Source organism: Malaclemys terrapin, chromosome 11, assembly GCF_027887155.1.
Source record: "Malaclemys terrapin pileata isolate rMalTer1 chromosome 11, rMalTer1.hap1, whole genome shotgun sequence".
Taxonomy (NCBI): domain Eukaryota; kingdom Metazoa; phylum Chordata; order Testudines; family Emydidae; genus Malaclemys; species Malaclemys terrapin.
Window position 1 is genome coordinate 7,947,852 of NC_071515.1, and position 23,563 is coordinate 7,971,414.

The 23,563-nt window shown below is 39.7% G+C and overlaps 1 protein-coding gene across 10 annotated transcripts in view; it reads left to right on the forward strand.

Moving 5' to 3' along the window:
• The window catches only part of USP40 (ubiquitin specific peptidase 40), a 60,768-nt gene that overhangs the window by 21,066 nt on the left and 16,139 nt on the right, over positions 1 to 23,563 (forward strand). For all 10 annotated transcript variants that reach the window (XM_054044062.1, XM_054044066.1, XM_054044067.1 and 7 more), the window contains 12 exons: positions 817 to 901; positions 3,184 to 3,254; positions 5,019 to 5,338; positions 8,494 to 8,620; positions 9,863 to 9,920; positions 10,696 to 10,749; positions 12,271 to 12,359; positions 12,924 to 13,010; positions 14,774 to 14,810; positions 19,402 to 19,466; positions 20,316 to 20,390; positions 21,229 to 21,346. In XM_054044062.1, coding sequence (XP_053900037.1) covers positions 817 to 901; positions 3,184 to 3,254; positions 5,019 to 5,338; positions 8,494 to 8,620; positions 9,863 to 9,920; positions 10,696 to 10,749; positions 12,271 to 12,359; positions 12,924 to 13,010; positions 14,774 to 14,810; positions 19,402 to 19,466; positions 20,316 to 20,390; positions 21,229 to 21,346 — 1,186 coding nt within the window. The remainder of the gene's footprint in view (positions 1 to 816; positions 902 to 3,183; positions 3,255 to 5,018; positions 5,339 to 8,493; positions 8,621 to 9,862; positions 9,921 to 10,695; positions 10,750 to 12,270; positions 12,360 to 12,923; positions 13,011 to 14,773; positions 14,811 to 19,401; positions 19,467 to 20,315; positions 20,391 to 21,228; positions 21,347 to 23,563) is intronic.

Consider the following 23,563-nt stretch of genomic DNA (forward strand, 5'->3'; position numbering starts at 1 on the left):
CAAACATTTTATCTTTACCTGAGTTACAAAGACAATTTTAAAATTGTGGACACGACTGTGCTCTGTCTGAGAAGAAGAAATTTTCTGTAGTATTTGACATTTTGCTGTCTGAAGCCACAGAAATGATGAAACAAGCCCTTCACCATCATAATGAAAATATACCTGAAAGTTGACATACAGACTTGTACATTTTGTGTCTGCAATCTGGGTATTGCTGTTTCAACTACATACTAGGAGGGAGCTTGCTGACCTGGACTGGAAAGAGAGTCCAGAAAATACCCAGCATAGAGTTAGCATATACTGAAAAGAAGTCCTAGAATTTTTTTGAAACTATCAAACTGGAAAATATAACTCTCCTCCCCACCCCCACCCCCGGTATACCAAAGAAACCTCACAATTCCCAGAGAGTGGTCGGGTTCAGTTTGACAAATAGCACAGGAGTTAGAAATGGCTTTGTTTTAGAACTCAAGTCACTTTTTATTTCTCATGTAGAGTGCAAACCAAGACAAAGTATTTTCAAACTTTGGCACAAATGCTTGATCTACACTGTATTGGCTAGGTAATCATTTATGACAGTTGGCTAAAAATATTTGAGTGAAAAACTAAAAAGTGCTCTAGCATACTGCTTATCTGCTTTACAGAGAGAATGTAAATATAATTCATGAAACCCTGTCCTCATTGAAGTCATTAGCAAAACTCTGTTCAACTTCATTTTGGGGGCCAAGATTTCACCCTTTACAAGCAGTTTGAAACTTTGCTGCGGGGTTACAACTTTTGCTTTTTTTCACAATTGGTTGTTTTATTTATACTCATTAGCTGTTGGAATTTTGGGAAGGAGACATGATTCTCAGTACTGCAAAGTCTCTACCAGCAGGACTTCATCTTTACCAAACACTTGATGGTAAGACCTGCATAAAACAAGGTTTCATTGTTTGTTTGCATGCTCTGTACTTTTGTTTAGGCCATTTTGAAGATGTTCCATTTATTAACTTATTGGAGAAATATATTATTACATTTTATTTACTTCAGTGTTCAGTTTGACCTACACCTCTACCTTGATATAACGCTGAACTCAGGAGCCAAGAAATCTTACCGTATTATAGGTGAAACCGCGTTATATCGAACTTGCTTTGATCCACCGGAGTGCGCAGCACTGCTTTACCGCGTTATATCCAAATTCGTATTATATCGGGTTGCGTTATATCGGGGTAGAGGTGTATTTGCAAATCCACTGCAGTCTCTTCAGTCTTGATCTTATGTATGGCAAACTTAACTTAGCTGGAAGCTGTGTGGGACAGAGGCTGTCTTTTATCTGTGTTTGTTCAGTGTTTACGACGGGGGGGACCTGGTCCATGACTCAGACTCCTAGGAACTATGATAATACACATAATAAATAATATAATATTAAAACATAATAAAGTTTTATGATCCTTACAGTGGCTCTTCTGTGAAACCTTTGGTGGGAAGCAGGATGAAAGTGTAGGTCTCTGAGAATTAATTAGATTTGCAGACATGTAAGATTTTACTATGATATCCGTTTGAATGTTTATGATGTCTTATTAACATTTATCTAATAGTTAAAAAGTAGAGGATCTGAGAGGCAGGATAGTAGCAAACAAGTGGACCGGACATTTTAAACTGAATATCTTAGTGGAAGTGAAAACTTGAAGGGGAAAGTTGTGTGTGTGGTTTTTTTTTTAATTAATATAAATATCACAATACACAGCTCCATTAAGATATAATCAATTTGGCTTTCATTAGTCTTGACACTTACAACTTAATATGGCTTTATCATTCTAGATATTAGGACAGATTTTTTAAAAAAATCTGAGTTGTTGAGTGAAATACAATATCTATTGCTTCAGTTTTTAATTGGATATAAATCCATGGTATGCCCACATCCTGAATACTGCGTGCATATGTGGTCACCCCATCTCAAAAAAGATATATTGGAATTGGAAAAGATACAGAGAAGGGCAACAAAAATGATTTGGGGTATGGAACAGCTTCCATATGAGGAGAGATTAATAAGACTGGGACTTTTCAGCTTGGAAAAGAGATGACTGAAAGGATATGATATGAGATATGATAGAGGCCTATAAAATCATGACTGGTGTAGAGAAAGTAAATAAGGAAGTGTTGTTTATTTGTAAATAAGGAAGTGTTATTTACTCCTCATAACACAAGAACTAAGGGTCACCAAATGAAATTTATAGGCAGCAGGTTAAAAACAAGCGAAAGGAAGTATTTCTTCACACAATGCACAATCAACCTGTGGAGCTCTTTGCCAGAAGATGTTGTGAAGGCCAAGACTATAATAGGATTCAAGAAAACTAAATAAATTCCTGAAGCATAGGTCCATCAGTGGCTATTAGCCATGATGGGCAGGGATGGTGTCACCAGCCTCTGTTTGCCAGAAGCTGGGACTGGGTGACAGGATGGATTGCTTGATGATGACCTGTTCTGTTCATTCCTTCTGGGGCACCTGGCATTTGCCACTGTCGGAAGACAGGATACCAGGCTAAATGGATGTTTGGTCTGACCCCAGTATGGCTGATCTTATGTTCTTGTGATAGGCCTTGATCTGTCTGTCTCAGAAAATTAGTTTTTTTCCAAAAATAGTCAAGTAATTTTTATAGCATAAATGTCAGAAAACAGAAGCTAAACAAAAAACTGTTGTAAGTGTTCTTGCAAATTTTAATGTAATCCTTGTAGATTGAAAGTAATTGCCATTTAATCTGTATTATGCTAAGAAGATCAAACTAGTTGCATGCAAAAATTAAGCACATCGATGTCAAATACTGGCTGTAAGGATACAGTACATGACTACTTCAGCATTTAGCATTGTTAATTAAATATAAAAATGTACTTTAAAATCTCATGTGGGAAGTTTCTGACCATACAAATTCGTCAAATAGAGTTTAATGTCATAGTCCTGCAAAAGGATTTGCCTAGGTGGATCCTTATGTCTACCAGTAGTCCTGTTGACTTAGTGGGACTCCTCAGAGGCATATGGCATGGATCAACTTTACATAACTGGGCCCTGGGCTTCTGTATCTGTTCTTCATAGCAACTTTACATCTAGATGGAATATCCAAATATTAATGAAATCTATTCTGTGTCCAGTTTGCCAGCTGACATGGGTTACCTGTTGTGAAAATTTTGATGATTTGGTCTTTTCAGGAGATGAGATGACATTGGGTGGCATTGGACTTGCTGATGGGGCAGATGTCTTTGTGTGGAATGGCAAGGAGGTAAGACAACAGGAAAATAAATCGTATTCTACAATTCCTGAGGATCTGATTTTTAATCTTCAAAAAGGTTTCTGGTCATTTTAAATCCCTTATAATACTTTCTTGAGGAGTGCTGGTGATATTTGGCATCAATGATGCTGCTCCAGCCTCCTTCACAGATGGCTCTCTCTATGCTGCTTGTGACTATACCCTTCATATATCTCAAGGTACCTTATTTTCTTGGTAGGATATAGATGTGTAAACAGACTGTATCACATAGCCACATAGTCTGACAGTCAATCAGATTCCCAGATGATTACTGTGATGTTGTGCAGTCTATATGGTTTTATAAAAATATGATAAGTGAATATAATGTAACTGGAATATGCTTCATGCAAAAGGTCTCTTGTTAGGTATCATTACGAAGTTTATAATCTACTGAGTGTGATCATGCTATTTGTATAAATGTACAACTCTTGTATCTAAAACTAGAAATATGAAATATAACTCTGAGGGCCTATTGTAATTATGTAAAGTGTGGGCCATTAAGGATGGTTTGGAATCTTGATGACTACCATTGTCTGCAGATGGCTATATTTACCTGTGAGTCTTCCTGTATATGTGTGTGCTGGCAAGTGAGTAATGAAGTCTTGCAGTGACATGTGATCTTGTCACCTGAACTGGAATCCATCTTTAACTTGGTGCTTTTCCAGGGAGGGGGGGTGGAAACCCAGAGGGACAAAGGGTTCCTGCCTTATGCAAAAGATATATAAAGGGGTGGAAGAGAATAAGGGGAGGGAGGAGCCATCATGAAGAATCCCCTAGCTATCACCTGAGCTGCAACAAGAGCTGTACCAGGGGAAAGAATTGTGCCCAGGCCTGGAAGGTGTCCAGTCTGAGAAAAAACTTACTGAAGCATCTCTGAGGGTGAGATTATCTGTATTTAGTTTGATTAGACATAGATTTGTGCATTTTATTTTATTTTGCTTGGTGACTTACTTTGTTCTGTCTGTTACTACTTGGAACCACTTAAATCCTACTGTCTGTATTTAATAAAATCACTTTTTATTTAGTAATTTACTCAGAGTGTGAATTAATACCTGGGGGAGCAAACAACTGTGCATATCTCTCTATCAGTGTTATAGAGGGCGAACAATTTATGAGTTTGCCCTGCATAAGCTTTATGCAGGGTAAAACGGATTTGTTAACAGTCTCAGCTTTTGTTCTCGACATGCACATTTATTTTTGTTCTCTTGCTAAACTTCAGAATAGCCCAACTTTACTTCCAAATTACTTCAATTTTTTGGGCTGCCTTGGTCTTATTCGTATATATTTTTGTATTGAATAAAAGTGTGTAGTTCATAAATATCTTGAAGGGATAAATCAATGAGGATTGACAATGATTATTCATCTGACTGAAGCTTAGATTCAGTATGTTAGTGGTCAGATCCAGGTAATATTGCTGCAGAAGTTCTCTGGATTTCTGTGCTAAAAGATTAAATTATTATTTAATCTTTTAGCACATTATTTATTTAGCTCCATTATTGTCCCAATTTTTTTCCTTTACCACCAGTATTTTCAGAATGGATGCAAAGTTACAGCAATCCCTGGGTTCCCATTATATCCCCTTCTTGATACCTCTGATATTCTTTAGCAAGCTGTTCAGGTGGAATTCAGTCAGGGGAGGCTTAATTCTAATGAGGTGGGGGGGGAAAAGCAAGACTTCGTAGGCCTCTTGCTATTGTTGATTACCCTTCATCTGCAGATATTACACGCTTCCTACAGGTTGGTGGTATGGAGGTGTTACCAGGTCTTGACCATGAACCCGTGCTTCTAAATGTTCTTCGGTTGGCGGGCTATAATGAAGGAGGAAAAGGTCAGCATTTCATCGAATCCCAGCATGTCGTTCCATGCAGTGCAGAACTGAGTACCCTGTGGAAAGCCTTAGCATCGCCAGGAGGGATCATCTTAATGAACCGTTCAGGATCTGACAAAGAGGTGGAGAATTGGCAAGTCGTTCCTGAAGAGGATATGAGGAAGACAGTCAGAATTGTTGGCCTGGCAGATGGAAGCTCAATATTAGTTTTAGATAGCCATGACCAAAGGTAAATGTCATAATTGTGTTTCTTTCCTATTAAGCACTTGTTTCAAAGTTAGGAGACAGTTAACAAAGCAGAATTCCTTTGACTCGAATTACATTGTTACATGTTCTCATTGCTATTCTTGTTAATCATTTTGCCACCACCATTAATGCGATGATCTCAGGGTTGTGAAATGGAGCACTTAGAAGTCGGGGAAATTCCAAAAAGTTATGATTGCTACAGCAACATTAACTTTGCCATGTTGAACATCCTTTGTGCATTTATGGTGTATGTGAAGAACAGAGGTTTACATTTTAACAAGGGAAAGAGCAATAAGAAGCTCTTTATGTATGCAACATAGCTGAGTTAATGCTTCTGGAATTTCATGGTGTTTAAGTACTTAATGCAACTTCAGGAATGGGAGATTAATTTGCATTTAACTTCATAGGATATCTTTAAGGGGATTGTATGTGATGGTGGGAGAGGAGAATTGTAACAATTGTCCTGGGCAGCATACAGCTGTGTTTGGATTTGCCAGTTGACCTTTTCAATTCTCTGAAACAGCCAAATGTTCACTTAAATGGAAGGCTCTGTGCATGGAAATGCAATTAGTTAAGTGCACCCCTCCAGACATAAGGAAATTTTCAACTGCAAGTGCTCTTGATATAAATTTTGACTTATCGGTTACATTAAAGTTTTAAAACATTTTAAATATAAAAAGTGAAGCAACAAGTTCTCCATTGGGGACTATATTCATACCAAGACTTGAAATTTAAGTGTTTTATGGTACTCAGCATGATTAGAATATTTTTACAATGCAGAAAAGCATATTTCCCCACAAAATACATCACTTAAACCCTACAGAGTTTTGTCAAGCAAACAAATTTCACATTTTGGTCAAAGACCAGGTATAGAAAACATCAGCCAAGCTAGTGTCGGTTATGGAGATGTGAGAACAAGGTTGCAATGGAAACTGCTTCGCACCCATAACTAGAACAGTTATGAGTAGTGACACCTGGTGATTTCCTGTAAAACACTACTACTTGACTAGCACTTATTAAAGGGCAAAAAGTAAAAATTCAGTTGTAAGCACAAAATGGTTTTCCTCTTAGGAGGGAAGTGCAATTAATCCTAATGCTGCATGTGTACAAACTTGCATTTGGTATATACATAATAATATACCCCTCAGTTTCAAATATTTATTGGGTTAATTACAAAGACTTTGTGTGTGTGTGTGTGTAATACTGGCTGTATTTTACTCATTTTTGTCAATGTTATGGTAGTGCCTAGGGGCCTGCCCTTTTGTGCTGGACACTGTGTGGAAGAGTAAGAGACAGTCCTTGCCCTGAAGAACTTAAATCTTAATAGACAAGACTGGGAAAGGGTTGGAAAACGTAATATTCTCATCATCATACAGACGGGGAGCTGAAGTGAATAGTGACTTTGCCCATGGTCATATAGGAAGTCTTTGGAGAGACCCAGGAATTGAACCCAGATATCCTGAGTCCTACGCCAGTGCCTGAAACCACAAGGACAAAAACAAATGTCAAGAACTAACAAAAGTTCTGTCAGGAGCAGAGTACATTTCCACCGGCAGATCGACTCATTAATCATTCCTCTTAAATGGAATGCTACTGATATTCCAACACTTGCCATTTTGCTGAGCAAGAAGTTCTGATTGTGGAAAAATTGTATGAATGGGGAAGGGATAGTCAGTGGTTTGAGCATTGGCCTGCTAAACCCAGGGTTGTGAGTTCATTCCTTGAGGGGGCCACTTAGGGATCTGGGGCAAAATCAGTACTTGGTCCTGCTAGTGAAGGCAGGGGGCTGGACTCGATGACCTTTCAGGGTCCCTTCCAGTTCTATGAGATAGGTATATCTCCATATATTATTAGTAGTAGTAGTAAGATCATGTTGGCTTAAGCCCACCAAATTAATTTCCTTTGTGTATAAAAACAAATAGAAACCTGGGCCTCTTGAGATCAAAGTAACTTTTTAGTGCAGGGGCTATGGGTAAAATTTTTCTGAATGACTGATGTAGGGTATGTCTACATTAGAAACGTTGCTGTTGCAGCTGTGCCGCTGTAGCATAAACATTTACTACAGTGATGGAAAGTGTTCTTCCTAGCATGGTCTACACTGGAGCTAAGGTTGGCTTAACCACATCTCTCAGGCATGTGAATTTTTCATACCTGTAAGCAACATAGCTAGGTTGACCTAACTTTCTAGTGTAAACAGGAGTTTCTGGGCTGAAGTCCCATTTTTAAAAATAACATTGGCTTTTGATGAGACTGTAGTGGTCTACACTACAGAGTTAGGTCGATGTATGGCAGTTTATATCTACCTAACTCTGTAAGCGACTACACTAAAATGTCACTCCTGCCAATGTAACTTGCCCGCTACACCAACTTAACTCCAGCCCCACGAGAAGCGTAAAATCAACATTGATTTAGTTAGGTTGACTGTTGTTGCTTTTCAGAAGCTGCCCCACAATGCCAGTTAAATTGGTGCAAGCGCTCCTGGTTAGGACATGCACCACTGACACGACTAGCGTGGTGTGGACATGCAAAAGCGATTTAATTACTGCGTATCAGAGGGGTAGCCGTGTTAGTCTGAATCTGTAAAAAGCAACAGAGAGTCCTGTGGCACCTTTAAGACTAACAGAAGTATTGGGAGCCTAAGCTTTCGTACTTGCATCTGAAGTACTTGCATCTGAAGAAGTGAGGTTCTTACCCACGAAAGCTTAGGCTCCCAATACTTCTGTTAGTCTTAAAGGTGCCACAGGACCCTCTGTTGCTTAATTACTGCGGTGGCTGTACCTCACTGTAATTTAGGTTAATATAATTTTATAGTGTAGACATACCCTTAGATTCCCTAGGGCCTACATCCCTTTTGAAAATTGAAATTAGGCTCCTTAAGTTTCTAAGGCATTTTTGAAAAATTTACCCTATAACTACTTCTGTTTTAACAATACCTACCACAGAAGGACCCTGATACTGACAGGGGTCTTTGGGTGTCACCATGTTATAAGCAGTAGTAATAAGACCTAGTTCATATATAAACAATAAGACACTGTGGCATTTAGCAGTATTCCTCACCATAAGCAATATACATTTTCCCTGTATTCTTTGCTTACATATAGTAGATAAATATGTGCTCTAAATATATCTTGTTTGCAGCTTGGTGAACGTGGCAAGTGGCAATTTGACTGCTTTTATGCATGATATCAGCTGGCTACAAGTTAAAAATTTCTGCCGGTTGGAAGCTGACGAGAAGCAAGTTAAAATTACTGCAACTGTTGAAACAGTGAGTAAAGGAGTTACAACTGTTCAGGGATATAACAGAATTCTTCTCTTACACTGCACAGCTTCTTCAGTTCAGTTGGGCTAATCACAGGAGGTAAAATCCTGGCCCTATTGAAATCAATGGCAAAATTCCCATTGACTTCAGTGAGACCAGGATACCATCTTGGGAATTTGCAGTTAAGTACAATAGCTTATGTCAGCATGGGTGGCAGGCTTGGCGTTGCCACCCACACGAGCCGAAATAAGCTACATTGTTTGTGTAAATGAGACAGGCACATGCATGTCTGCTTTGAAGAAACTTTTTAAATTACATAATGCATCACAACCTAAAGAAGACTAAAATTCACTGAGTTAGATTAGTAAACTTCTACAACAGCTTTTCTATGGGTCCATCATGAAAACAATGTGTTGCAAGAGACTGTGCTGGAGAGCAGAACTTTAAATATCTCTTTATGAAGAAAATAGTTCTTGTTACAAGGGTACGATGAGGAAAAAATGGTGGACTGTGTGTTTTAGTAAGATCTTAACAGTCAAAGAACAGAAGGAATTTGTGCATTTCATCTAAAGCTATTTTAATTATTCAACTTAGATTTTGGTTTCTGTGTAATTCCTCTCTTTTTTAACATATTCACGTCCGCATCCTTTATTGCTTCTTTTATGAGTATTTTACATGTTAATTACTTTATGTAGAAAATCTCAAACTCTTCTATCTTCTGAATCTTATTCCCATCTCCTCAAATCTTTTTATCTGATTTCATCACCCACGTTATTTATACACCTAAGTTGTCTTCTCAATCTCCTTCTACATTAAATACAACTTCACTTTTCTAAACTTGTCATAAGATATAAATCCTCTGAGACTTCTCTTGCTCTTTCTCCTATTCTTGTTTCATTCTATAGAAAGAATATTAAACATTATGTGCAGGATAGTACATCAGTTTCTCGTTCCTTGTTTGGTGCATTTTCTTTTGCTCTGTAGTCTGATATTGTATTTGCTTTTGGGGGGTGGAGGGGCTGATGGTTTTAAAAATCCCAAAATGTGACCATGAAAATTGGTAATATATTAAAGAGATATTTTCTCAGATTTGCAAAATGCTACAGCAAAATGGAAGAGAAATTAATGCATTTTAAATGAAGAGTGATAGTCTTTCTTAGTGCTTGAATGCCTTATATATACACACAGCTTGCATTCTGTTTTTGCATAGTCTATTATATTACATAGTCACTAATATTTCTCTCTTAGGTGATGTCAGATATCAAAATGAAAGCAATACAGGAGCTGCAATTAGGGGAGGAGCTAGGTAAATAACTAACTGTTCAATAATTATTTAGTTGGTAATATGATTATTGCAGTTTGCTAGATGGCTTTTATAGTTTACAAAAGGGAGATTACTTGAGATATGGGAGTTAATCTTTACTATTAAGACTTTAATAATTTTGCTGCAGGATGTAAGGGATTTGAGACTCCTCTAGTTGTGAATAAAATGACAAACCTTCCTGCTAAAAATACTGCAATGTACCACACTGACTGCTCTTGAAAAAATACATATTCTAGGAGTACCTTATTTATATCCACCCACTACTTTTCCTGGAAGCCATTTTTTGCACGTCAAATTACTTTGTCATCTTGTTTTAAAAAACAAACCAAACACATTGCAAACGAAAGCAATTCTGAGACCGGTAAATTGCCTTCCTGTAAGACTGATACTTTCTATCCCTCACTATAAGACTTATTTCAAGGCATTTTTAAAAATGTGTGTCCAAAGTTGGAAACTTTGGCCAGCTGCAATATTCAAGCCATTATTGCTAAGGTAGCTGACTTTATAAAAGGAAAGCAATGTCCAGCTGAGGAGGCAAGGCTAGCAGTGTTTTCTGGACCTCTGGGAAGTGCTACCAAGTTGTGATGTTGGTGTTGCACCTTAGGGACAACAATTTTTCAACTATGAGATGCCTCTAATTAGCTAAACCTGTTAGTTTGTTAATTTTCAGTCCTCTATCACTCCAAACAGCTGAGCCAAATTTAATTTGATTTTAATCTATTTAGTCCATCTTGTCCTTCTTTTTCCTCCATTGTAGTGGATGATAGCTGTCTCAGACCTATTAACAGAAATGGGAAGCTTCTCTCTCCAGGTAAGCCACTCTAGTAATCTTTCAAATAAAATTAAGGAGAAAATGCATAGTTGCTATATTTCTCATTTAATAGAACATACAAGTATAGCTGGGTGAATAATGGATTCACTGTCATTCATAGTGGCAGTTCATAGTCATTCATAATTATAACGAATAGTCATTGGGCCAGGGAGAAAGTGAGAGTTGTTCTGTAGCGCGATGGCTAGGCCGCTCCCTTGAGACATGGGAGACCCAAGTTCCAGTTTCTTCTCTAATTGTTGATACAAACTGGAGCAACTTGAGAGAAGAGATGGACAGAGACCCACCCCAGAATACCCCCTAGGCCAATGACTAGGACATGCGCCTGCGGTGTGGGACACCAATGTTCAAAGCACTTCTCCCTGTCAAGAAGAGAAGGAATTGGACCCTTGCCACGGGGCTAAAAGTTAAAAGGAGGGCTGTGGTGTTGCCTCAGGATACTTTGTGACTCCAGCCCAAAAACTCAAAATATTTTGGTAACGTTGAAATGAAACTGTTTTGTTGTTATACACCTCTACCCCGATATAACGCGACCTGATATAACATGAATTCGGATATAACGTGGTAAAGCAGTGCTCCAGGGGGGCGGGGCTGTGCACTCTGGTGGATCAAAGCAAGTTCGATATAATGCGGTTTCACCTATAACGCGGTAAGATTTTTTTGGCTCCCAAGGACAGCGTTATATCGAGGTAGTGGTGTATTACTGAAATATTTCAGGTTTTCAGTAATGTCTAATCTATTCATGAATTCCTGTTGTGTTTGCCAAATAGTTTCAGGTTGACCAAATAAACTATTCATTGTAACAATTTCACCCAGCTCCTATACAGAAGTCTAATATCACATTAAAGTGATGAATCAGCATTTCATGGTGTTTTCATAATTAATCAAAACAGGAGACTTTTTCCAAGTCCAATATTCCAATAGTAATACTTGTCTATTAGCATTTCCACTATCAGACAAATAAACCATTTAATTGTCTTTTTTTTATTACTTGCATCTAAATTCACGGATATTAAATACTTTATTACCAATCGTGTATTAATTAGGAACTGGGTGCTGGATCATTGCAGAAATGCACAAAAGGTGAACAGCTATCCAATACAATATACTGTATGTAGATGAAAACTATCAGTATTCAGTAAGTTAGCCATGTAAATAAATGTATAAAGAAAATAGAGTAATTTGAATCTTGCTAAAAATATGAGTCCATAGCTCTTTTCATTTTTAAGGCTGTTTGCTAACTGTTTCAGGAAAAGTAGAATCTCTCTTTGTGGATTTACAACATCTATTCCTATAAACATTATAAAATAAATGTTAATATTGTTAAATAATTAAAGTTGATACACAATAGCAGGATTTTAGAATGGATTGGATAACTAAGCATGAATAAATATATTAACAGTTAAGTGTTTGCATCATCACTTTAATGACCACACTGGCAGCATTAATATTTTTTGGAAACAAACTTTTATTGTGTTTTCTATATTTTTCTCCTCTCTAAAGTGCCTGAGGATTATACTGTCAAAGAAGCAGAGCTAAAGATGGGAAGCCTGTTGGGACTGTGTCATGGAAAAGCTCCAACTTCCACTCAGGTAAAAGAGTAGGGATACACAGAAAGAGGACTTGGCACAAAAGAGCTTTGATCATGTTTACATTTTCAAATATTCCTGATTTGTATTTTCTCGTCATAACACTTTGTAGAGTTAATAGCAGTGTAGGAGAAATGCTCGTTCCTTTTACGAAATATGCTAATGGGCTTACTCACTTTGGAGACTTAGGGGTAACAGGAACATTGTCATTTACTTCCCTGCCTTATTTCATTTTTAACTGTAAGATGAACCTGGACTGCCTATTGTATGTTTTGCCAGAAGAGGATTTCAGTGCTGTTTGTTTTGTTAGAGAGACAATCCTGCCGTAATTAACCAACATGCACATGCAGTGAATACAAAGAAAACTTAACCCTGTTTTCATTCTTAACTATATCTTCTGAGAGTTTAGATAATTATGATGGACTCCCCCATATTTATACTGTATCTGAAGCAGTCTGTTTTTAGCTTTATTCTGGAATTAAAAATCATGTAAATCTATTATATGTATATATAAAATCATGCTGCATGATCTCTGAGCTTTAATTTGACATGCTATCCTTTTCTTAGCTCTTCTTGTATTTTCTTGTTGGGAGTGATCTGCAGGGAGCCCCAGAGATGGAGATAGTAGTAGAAGAGACTGCATCTGTGAGAGAGGTAATTACAGGAGTTCTCCAATGCCAGATCCTCTGCAGCTGGATACTCCTTGCTTGCTACTGTGTATTGCTTCAAAATAGCATCCATGTTACAGCAGGTGCCCTGAGGAAATTGATTTATTGGGGAAAACTTCAAAAGTAGAAAAGGGGAGAGAAATGTCTTGAGTTCCTTAAAGATGGTGGGGAGAGGAGTCTGCCTGTGGACTGATCAGAATCCAGCTGACATAGACATGGTCATGTGATCGTCTTTACAAATAGTGTCACTTTATTAGTCATATGGGACTATGTAATACAATGACAGGGCGGATCACGATTAAGTGGGGTGTAAGTGGCTGGATCTGCAATTTTGTTGTGGAATTAGTCTTTTTGAAAACTGAAGAGAGGTCGGTGTTTTGGAGTCATTGTGTCTTTTTAAAACACGCATATGTTGGTCCTGTGGATTTTTAAGGCAAAGTGTTGGTGCTGAACATAAGGACACACATTATGTGAGTTCAAAATCTTTTGGAAGATACTTTTACGTATAGTTTTTTAACCTCCATCCCATGGGTGTACAGAAGTCAAGAAGTTTTCTCCCACAAATTAATGCAAATATAAGAAACATCTGCTTGTCCTCATAACAGATGCCCTGCTGCTGCCACAGCAGTTCTCATTGCAACTAGCATAAACTCGTAGTATCTACCATGCACATAGTTTAGACTAAAAGTAATCAGAGGGAGTTGGGCTTTTTAAGATTCTGGTTTTATTTTAGTAAAGGAAACCTGTGGGAGGAAGTTGCTGTGTCAGACTCCTACACAACAGAAGTCCTCTCATAGAAGTGATAAATTGATAGCACAAGTCTATTTTCTGACGGGCTGTGAAAGCTGCTTCCTCTAGAATATTAAAATTGTATATGTATACATTTATACATGAAAACAATTTTATATTCTAAGGCAGGGTGGGCAAACTTTTTGGCCTGAGGGCCACATCGGGGTTCTGAAACTGTATGGAGGGCCAGGTAGGAAAGGCTATGCCTCCCCAAACAGCCTGTCCACCCCTCCCACTTCTCGCCCCCTGACTGCCCCCCTCAGAACCTCCGACCCATCCACCACCCCCCGCTCCTTGTCCCCTGACCACCCCCTCCCAGGACCCCCACACCCCTAACTGCCCCCCTGGAACCCTGCCCCCTATCTAACCCCCCCCTGCTCCCTGTCCCCTGACTGCTCTGACTCCTATCCACACTCTCACCACCTGACAGGCCCCCCGGGACTCCCACGCCTATCCAACCGATCCCTGTCCCCTGACTGCCCCTGGGATCTGCTGTCCCTTATCCAATCTACCCACTCCCTGCCCCCTTACCATGCCGCTCAGAGCACCAGGACTGGCAGCCGTAAGTAGTACACCATAAGTAGCACATTCCTACGGAGAGCAATTTAATACACTACACCAGCGGCTCTTGCAGCCGTGCTGCCTGGCAAGAGCTCGCAGCCCCGCCACCCAGAGCACTGACGGCACAGCGAACTAGCCTGCCCAGCCGGGAGCTCAAGGGCCAGGCAGGATGGTCCCACGGGCGGGATGTGGTCCGCGGGCTGTAGTTTGCCCACCTCTGTTCTAAGGGCTCAGATATGGCTTTCTGACAAGCATCAAGTAAGGGTTTGCATGCAGTTCTATTCATTAAGATAGTTGCAGATCAGGTTACACTTTGGAAAATCTAGTTTTGTAAATGAAATTATTTTTCAAATTATGTACTGGGGTTAAATATCACCATGTATTTTTCTTTTCTTTCAGTGTCTAAACGTAATGCTGAAGAAATCTGGGTTACCAGGTTAGTTGTAAAAGGTAGTTTGTCTAATGTGTTCAGTGTTTTCCAGATTCCTTTTGCACACCCTACAAGCTTAAAAGGTAATTGTTTAAATTAAGCTCATTTGCATCATTGTGCGATGCAGTGAAAGAGAGAGGATTTATTGAGCCTAGAGAAAATGAATGAAGGTCTGGAATCTCAGCCCAATAAAGTTCATGCTTTATACCTTGCCAGTCTAAATTGGACAAAAACTGACCCTTGACTTCAGTGATCACAATAAATAAAAAGAGATCTTTAAATCACTTTGCCAAAGCAAAGCTGTAAAAGTGAAATTAATGGTAAAATTGCATCTGTGAGCATGTGCTTTGTACCATTCCATTATTAAAAATGCTAAATGAAATGAGCATGCAGAAGCTATTTAGTGATTGACTGTCTATATTGGTGGTTTTGTCAGCACAGCATTTCTCATTGCTGCTGGTTAAAAAATGGAAATAGCTTGAAAAAAGGAGAGAAAAAGGAGCATGCCATCATTTCCTCTATCTTGAGCACTGAAATTAATATGTATTAAATACAACATTCTATGTTAGTGTAAAGTAAAGGTTGCAAATTTAAACAAGTCAGATAATAGGAAAGTTCATGTTCAAAAAACATTTTCATCTACATTCATTTACTTGTATCAGGATACATGTTAAGCAGCCAACCTAAAAACTAAAACTTTTCTGTATGAGTGTACGCCACCGAGTAGGTAAATTCATGTTTGAAAAACATTAACCTCATTAATTTCTGTAAATATAGATTTCACTGCCATGAAAGCAATAGTACTGTGCTCCTTATGTGTTCTCATTTCATATCACCACCCCTGAAAAGCTGAATTAGGCCTTAATTTGAACTTCATGTGGAACTAGGTGCTCTCTTTCTAATAAAATTTGTGTTTCAAATCACTTAGATTCTTTTTTTCCCCACTTAAAAAGACTGTTGGACATGCTTTTTTCCTGTACTTTAAGAAGATAATTCTGTCTGGATTTAGGGATTTTAGTTTAGGAAGGTCAAATTTTAGACCTTAAAATGCAAATATATATAAATATTTTTATAATATTTTCCTCAGAGGAAAAATTCAAGAACAAACATAACTGCTCTTCCATAATGCTTTGTACTCACTCTGCTCTTTCTATGGCAGTAATTAACATATTATAATCCCAGAACTAGTGCAAATCAGCCCTGAAATTTTGGAAGTAGTAAAAATACCCTTTTCTTACAGCAACAGTTGTGTTCATTTTTAAGAGGCCACCATCAACTTAAATTGTACATCTGTTTGAAAATATACCTACAAGTAACACTTAACATTTTTTATAACTGACAATTTTTCTCAATTTTTTTCATTTTGTTTTCTTTGTATTTGACAGCATTTTTTGAAGCTGACAATTCACTTCCCCTCTATATCTTATTAGTTTCCTCTGGTTAGGGCAGAGGTGACCAACTGGTGGCTCCAGAGCCGCATGCGGCCCTTCAAAAGAAAATCTGCGGTTCCTGCCAGGAGTCAACTCTGGGGAAAAAATGGTGGCTGCTCAGCACCCACTGGCAGCCCTATCAGTCCCCCGCCCCCCCAGGAGCTGCCGGCGCCCCCCCCCCATCAGCGCCTGCCCCTCCCGCCTGCTATGATCAGCTGTTTCAGGGTGTTGTAGTTCTGGGAGGGAGGGGGAGGAGCGAGGACGTGGCACCCAGCCCCCCTCCCTTCCCCAGCACCTCCTGCCACGATCAGCTGTTTCAACCCGGTGCACAGCCTCTCCCCTCCCTTGCCTCCTCCTCCATCCCCTTGCCTGCTGCCTGTGTTTCCCGCCAGGAGGCTCTGGGAGGGAGAGGGGAGGAGCAAGGACACAGCTCACTGGGGGAGGGGGCGGAATGGAGCAGGAAGAGGCGGGGCGAAGGTGGGGCAGGGGCAGGAAGTGGCAGAGTGGGGGTGGGGACTTGGTGAAAGGGGTGGAGTGAAAGGTGGGGCCTGTGTCAGAGCCAGGTGTCCAGCAACCCCTGGCTGGAGCCTGTGTCTCCTTCAATAAAGTACACAGTGACTACTAGCTGGTGTGGAAATTTATCAAAATTTTTCTTACACCATCTGACAATGGAAGGCAAGTTCAAATGGAAAAGAAAATACACAGATGAAAATGGACGCTTGCAACAGGAGGTGGAGAATGAGTACTTTTTTGTTGAATGTAATGGTAAGGCCATGTGTCGTCTCTGCCAGATGTGTGTCTTTCAGTTCAAATCTTCAAACTTGCAGCGTCATTTCGCTTCTAGCCATGCACATGTGGATCAAGAATTCCCACAAGGTTCTGAACTCTGCACTTTAAAACTGGAAACTGGGAAAAAACAAACAGATGTAGAAGCCCAGTTCTTCACCAGATTTGCCAACCTATCGCAAACTGTAACGTTAGCCTCCTATTATGTGGCCTGGCACATAGCCCATGCAAAAAAGCCTTACTCTGAAGACAAGTTTATAAAAATGTGCCTCAATGATGTGATTTCAATCCTGTCACCCGAGAATGAGAATCTACAGAAGAAAATTTCTGGCCTGCAGCTTTCACGCTACACAATAGAACGCAGAATCTCCGACCTGAACAGTGACATTGCATTGCAACTGCACTTGCAACTTCAGCAGTGTGAGTATTTGAGCATCGCTTTGGATGAGTCGTGCAACGTACAGGATAAACCTCAATTATCGGTATTTGTCTGGACTGTGTCTGACGACTGTGTTGTAATGGAAGAACTCCTTGATATCGTGCCATTAAAGGACAGAACTCGTGGACGAGATCTAAAGGAGGCATTGATGTTGCTAGTTGCGAAACACCACTTCTCTTTACAGAAGCTCACTGCTATTGCAACGGACGGGGCTCCATCCATGTGGGGAATCTGTGAATGGATTAGTAGGGCTTTGTAAGTCTGATGAGAGCTTTCCCGAATTTTGGACATTTCACTGTATTATTCATTGGGAGCAACTGGCATCTAAAAATCTCAAATTTGATCACGTCATGAAACCAGTCTTGCAAATTGTGAATTTCATTCGCTCAAATGCACTCAATCACAAACAATTTCAGCATCTAATTGAAGAACTTGATGAAGACAACTTCCCTGCTGATTTGCCGTTTCACTGCACAGTTCAGTGGCTCTCGAGGGGTAAAGTTATTTCCTGTTTGTTTGAGCTCCTGGAACCAGTAAAATTGTTTATGGAGGAGAAGCAAAGAATAGACCCTGAGCTTACAGATCCTGGGTGGGTTCTAGACTTGGAATTTCTTGCAGACATGCTGCTGCATTTGGATAAACTTAACATGGACTTACAAGGAAAATTTCCGGTTGCTGTCTGATCTAGTGCAAAGTGTATTTGTGTTCATGAACAAACTGCAGTTGTTTCACAGACAAATGCTTGAGGGAGAGCTGACATACTTTCCCTCAATGTCACAACTTCCAGACAGATAAAAAGAAGATGCAGCAGAACCCCTAAAACAGAGCACAACTAGATATGCAAGTATGATTAAAGATCTTAAGGACAGTTTTGAGGAAAGATTCCAAGATTTGCATCAGAAAAGACCTCAAATCAGATATTTGATTGACCCTTTTAGTGCTGAAGCCAATTGTCTGAAGCCCCCTTTAGTCACTGACGAAGCAACATCCCAGATGGAAATAATAGAACTTTTGGAAGATGACAGATTGAAATCTGTTCAGAAGACAGAGGGGATCCTTACTTTCTGGAAATCTGTTCCGAAGGATAAATACCCCAACATCAGAGGTGCGGCCCTAAAATTAATCTCGATGTTTGCCTCGACCTATCTTTGTGAGTCTGTTTTCTCAACACTTAAACATGTGAAATCCAAGCACCGATCCATTTTAACAGACAGCCACTTAAGATAACTGCTGCGTTTGAGCACCACTGAACACAAACCAAACTTCAAGGGAATTGTTGAAAGCAAAGATTGCCAGAAGTCCTACTAAATAAAATGTTAAGACAAGTTGTTGTTGTTATGATCATTAACTATACCTTACAAATGCATAATATACATTATCAAATTGCACCTCTACCTCGATATAATGCTGTCCTCGGAAGCCAAAAAATTCTTACTGCGTTATAGGTGAAACCATGTTATATTGAACTTGCTTTGATCCACCGGAGTGCGCCGTCACCCCCCCCACCCCCCCCGGAGCACTGCTTTACCGCGTTATATCCAAATTTGTGTTGTGTTGGGTCGCGTTATATCGAGGTAGAGGTGTGTATAATGATTGTGTGTGTGCGCACACACACACACGCACACGTATATAATCATTCCATAATACTGTGGCTCTTTAGCAATGTACATTGGTAAATTCTGGCTCATTCTCAGGCTCAGGTTGGCCATCCCTGGGTTAGGGGGAGAGAGAGAAACATTTATAAAATAGGAAAATGTGGTTGCAAAACAACAAATTGTTTTAGGGAGTTGAGCATGTGTGGTATCTATAACTAGTTTTAATTCTTCTCTTACATTTGTCAAAGTTGAGAAATGTATGAATTACCCTTGGGAAGAGTATGTTTACATATTCTTTTGTAATAGTGATATTTTGCTGACTGTTTTCAGTGTTCTGCTTTTTGCAGGTGACAACTGGCATTTGAGAAGAATCGATTGGTGCTATGAAGCTGGAGAAGCATTAAGTGAGGAAGTAAGAGAACCCTATGTTTTACATTAAAAAGCAAATATGTTAAGGGCTCCTAGGTCTGTGGTATATTGCAGGCCAAATCCTATTTTATGTTGTTGGTGATTTGGCAAGAGTGAGAATGTACACACACACAGAATATGTAACACACAAAGTATTTGCCTTGTAGTGATTTGCTGTGGCTATTGTTAAAGATTTTCCATAAAATTGTTTCCTGAAGCCTAGGATTTGGTGTGTTAGGAGCTTTGAGACCTACTGATTAAGTGCTAGGTATTGTTATTTATTGATAACTTAGTGTGCTTCAGAGGAAATGGGAACCAGAGAGCAATAGGACGCCTATTAAACTTGCAACACAGACCCATATAAAGGGAAGACTTGTACATTGGTGTCGACATTTGGTCAGGTGGTGGCACAACACGATACTCCAAATTCCTGCTCCATCTAGTGCAACTGAACAGTTGTTGAGTCTCCATCAAGTAATCAGCAGCCAGATGAAGTTTAAGAACATAAGTACGGCCATACTGGGTCAGACCAAAGGTCCATCCAGCCCAGTATCCTGTCTATCAATAGTGGCCAATGCCAGGTGCCCCAGAGGGCGTGAACCTAACAAGTAATGGTCAAGTGATCTCTCTCCTGCCATCCATCTCCACCCTTTGACAAACAGAGGCTAGGGACACCATTCCTTACCCATCCTGGCTAATAGTACAGAAAGTGAGTAAAGTTTGATTTTTGCATAAAATGCTCTTATATGGAAAAACAAGCCCCTGTGGCTTTAAGGCCTGCAGACCCAGAATGCTTTTTACAAGTGAAAAAACTCATTCATTTAACAAAACACACTGTTTTCTGCTCCCTCAGGGTGCCAGACTGAAGGAGCTTAATGTCTGCAGTGGAGATACTTTGGTCATAACTGAAGGGAAACTGCCACCCAAGGTAACATTTTCACTTTGTTACATGCTACAGTTGGGCAGATCCTAAGCCATTTAGAACGTTATAAGTCAAAAAGAAAGCCTGAAACGCCACCTGGTAACCAACAGGTAGCCAGTCCAGATCTGTACAGTAAAGTGCACATGGTGAAAGACTCTACTTAGCAGGCCACCACATTTTGTATCAGGTTGTTCACAAATGGTTTTAAAATGTGTAGAGCACATTGTAATAGGCTTGAAGTGAAGTGACAAAGAAGTGTGTGATGATACGTCTGCCTCAGAAAGAAATGGTTGCGATCTCCTGATGAGATGTGGACAGAGAGTCATCCTGGTCATTTCCACTTCCTGATCATCTAAGAGCAGTCGGGAATCTAACCAGAGCCCCATAATGTGAAGCAATGTCACCAAAGGTGGACAAACACCCCTGTCAGAGGGGCAGATGTAATCTTTGTCATACAGCCTGATGCTTTTCCCCAAACTAGCAATGTCACTTAGGTCTTATGTTACTTAAGCCTCAGTCAGCTAGTTCTTACCATGTCTCAGTCTCTACCAGACTCTGAGTAAGGGGTTCATTGCACCTATTGGAGACAAAACGGGGTGACGACATTATGCTGTAACCAGTTTTGACACTAACCCTCTCCGTGGGCCCTATACAGGTAGAACAAACAGGAATCCGAGGCCCGTGCAGGAGTCCTTTACACAAAACAAGATTAGAAAAAAAACAAAGATGGAAAATTAACATTGCAGATTAATATTCTTCTTCTCTGTTGATGCAAAAATCAAACTTAACTTACTTGTAATAGTACAGAAAGTGAGTAATCAAGTATTTTTCATTCACTGTACAGGGATTCCTGAAAGTGCCCATCTGGTGGTACAAGCCTTTGATGCATTTTGGACAGCAAGAGAGCATGCAGGATCAAGTGAACTGCATGATGGGGACATTGCGAGTATCTCCAGCAGGAGGTGAGTTGTAGGTGTTCAGAAGTAAAGATTTCCAAGAACTTCTTGAGTAGAGAGAGTTGCCTTTTGCAAAACCAAATGGCCAGCCCATATTTACCAATTAGGCAAAATATTTGTAGAATATCTTCTTGAAGGGCCTGACGTTTTATGGGTTGTACAATCTTCTTCTGATCCTTGTAGTAGGAAGAGAACCTAAGTAGGAAGAGAGCCCTTGTATTGGAGGCTCGGTATGAGGCAGGACCTGCTCACAGAATCTGGCAAGAACAGGGCTAATAATGCAAAAATACACTTTCCTAAGAGGTGCTAAGCACAAAGTTCTTACGGAAACACATTCTGATATTAAGTGGTACCAGAACATTCCAATATTAAGGATGGTGCATAAGCATTTCCCAAGAATAACAGGAATGCACTGAACCCTCCTAAAAGATAAGGTCAGGATATAATAATAAGTAATAAGTGTTTTAATTGAACCACCATGTACAAGGTGATGGGTAATAACTAGCCACCTCAGAGTGCACTAACTATGTCAGAGGCACTACTACCTTGTTTATATTAGGATATAAAAATGTATTTCAGAGGGCATCTCTTTGTCCAGCCGAGGGGGGAATGGAAAGTCCTGCCATTCACTGAGCTGCGTCCGTTGTCATGGGCATACATGTCTTAGTATCCTCCTAGAGTCTGCCAGGTGCTATTACCGTGCTTTTTCAACAATAAACCTGGCTGGGTGCCTTCGTACCTTAACAGATCTTGTTATTGGGTGGATCGCTCCAGTTCTGCTGTGACGGCTGTTTGTGCAGAGCTGGGGCAGCACACAAAAAACCATACACGTACAGCTGAACATCTAACCACAATCCTTAGGCTGTGTACGCTGCCCCACAGTTTGGATTACGGGGGTGTGAATAGCAGTGTGCACCAACATGCTGCGCTGTAACTCCTCCCACATAATGTTACATTACATTAATGTAGTCCTATTTGAAGAGGATTACATTAATGCGAACTAGGAACCTTATAGTTTGCACCCACAGCATCCACACTGGTTAATTACAGCGCAGCACTTCGGTGCTGGTTGCTGTTCACACCTCTGTAATCTGAACTGTGGGATAGTGTAGATATGTAACTTTTCATAAACTGTAAAATGATGGGTAAGTAAATAAGGCATAAAGAACAGGAGTACTTGTGGCATCTTAGAGACTAACAAATTTATTTGAGCAAAAGCTTTCGCGCAAATAAATTGGTTAGTGTCTAAGGTGTCACAAGTACTCTTTTTCTTTTTGTGGATACAGACTAACACGGCTGCTACTCTGAAACCTAAATAAGGCATAGCTGCTAAGGGTGATGTATACATTGCTTTCTTCTAGAAATGTTTGCTCTTTTAAAATTTATAAAATCAAACAAAACCAATTAAGGTAGGAAGATAAAATGAAGTGGGGAAGGAATAAAAGAAGATGGAGAAATCATGCAAACTGGAAAAAACAAAGCTACTTTCCACCTCCTGCTGCTGCCAAGCAAAGAAAAAAACCCTCCTCTTCAGTACAGAGTTCTGTTGCATTACAGAAGAACTCGGCATTATCTATCTTTTCTTGTTACTTGTTACCCACTTCCAAATTAGCATAACTGTTCACTAATTAGTATCTCCCACTCTTGCTATGTACGATGTGGAGCTGTACCAAACTTCTTGGAATGCTGTTCAGATAATAGCTTTCACTGGGGCTACCTTGTCAAATTCCTGGTACCTGTGTTGTTGAACACCATCTTAACATGTATTGGCAGAGGAGAAAATCATGTTATTTTACACTCTGCCTTGGTTTCTGATCTACTTAGTAAGCACATACTTTCTTTCTAATTAAGATTGTTATTAGGAGGCAAATCTGACACACCACTCATTTTGAGGTAAACGGTTCAATATTGCCTTTGGGGTTTTAAGAATTTCTTCATTTGTGGTTGTCAGTAATCAGTCATAAGCTGAAATTTGGAGTATTAAGACAGGCTGAATTCTTTCTAGTTTTGCATCCCACTAAAGGTATTAGAGGTTTTATCAAATTATATAATAATGGATGGTTAATTAAACAAATGAAAGTGAAATCTTACATTTATTGAACACTGAATTGACTGTTCATTAACTGTTCTAATTTTTAGCAACGTATTATATAGAACAGAGGTGGGCAAACTATGGCCCGTGGGCCACATCCAGCCTGCGGGACTGTCGTGCCCGGCTCCTGA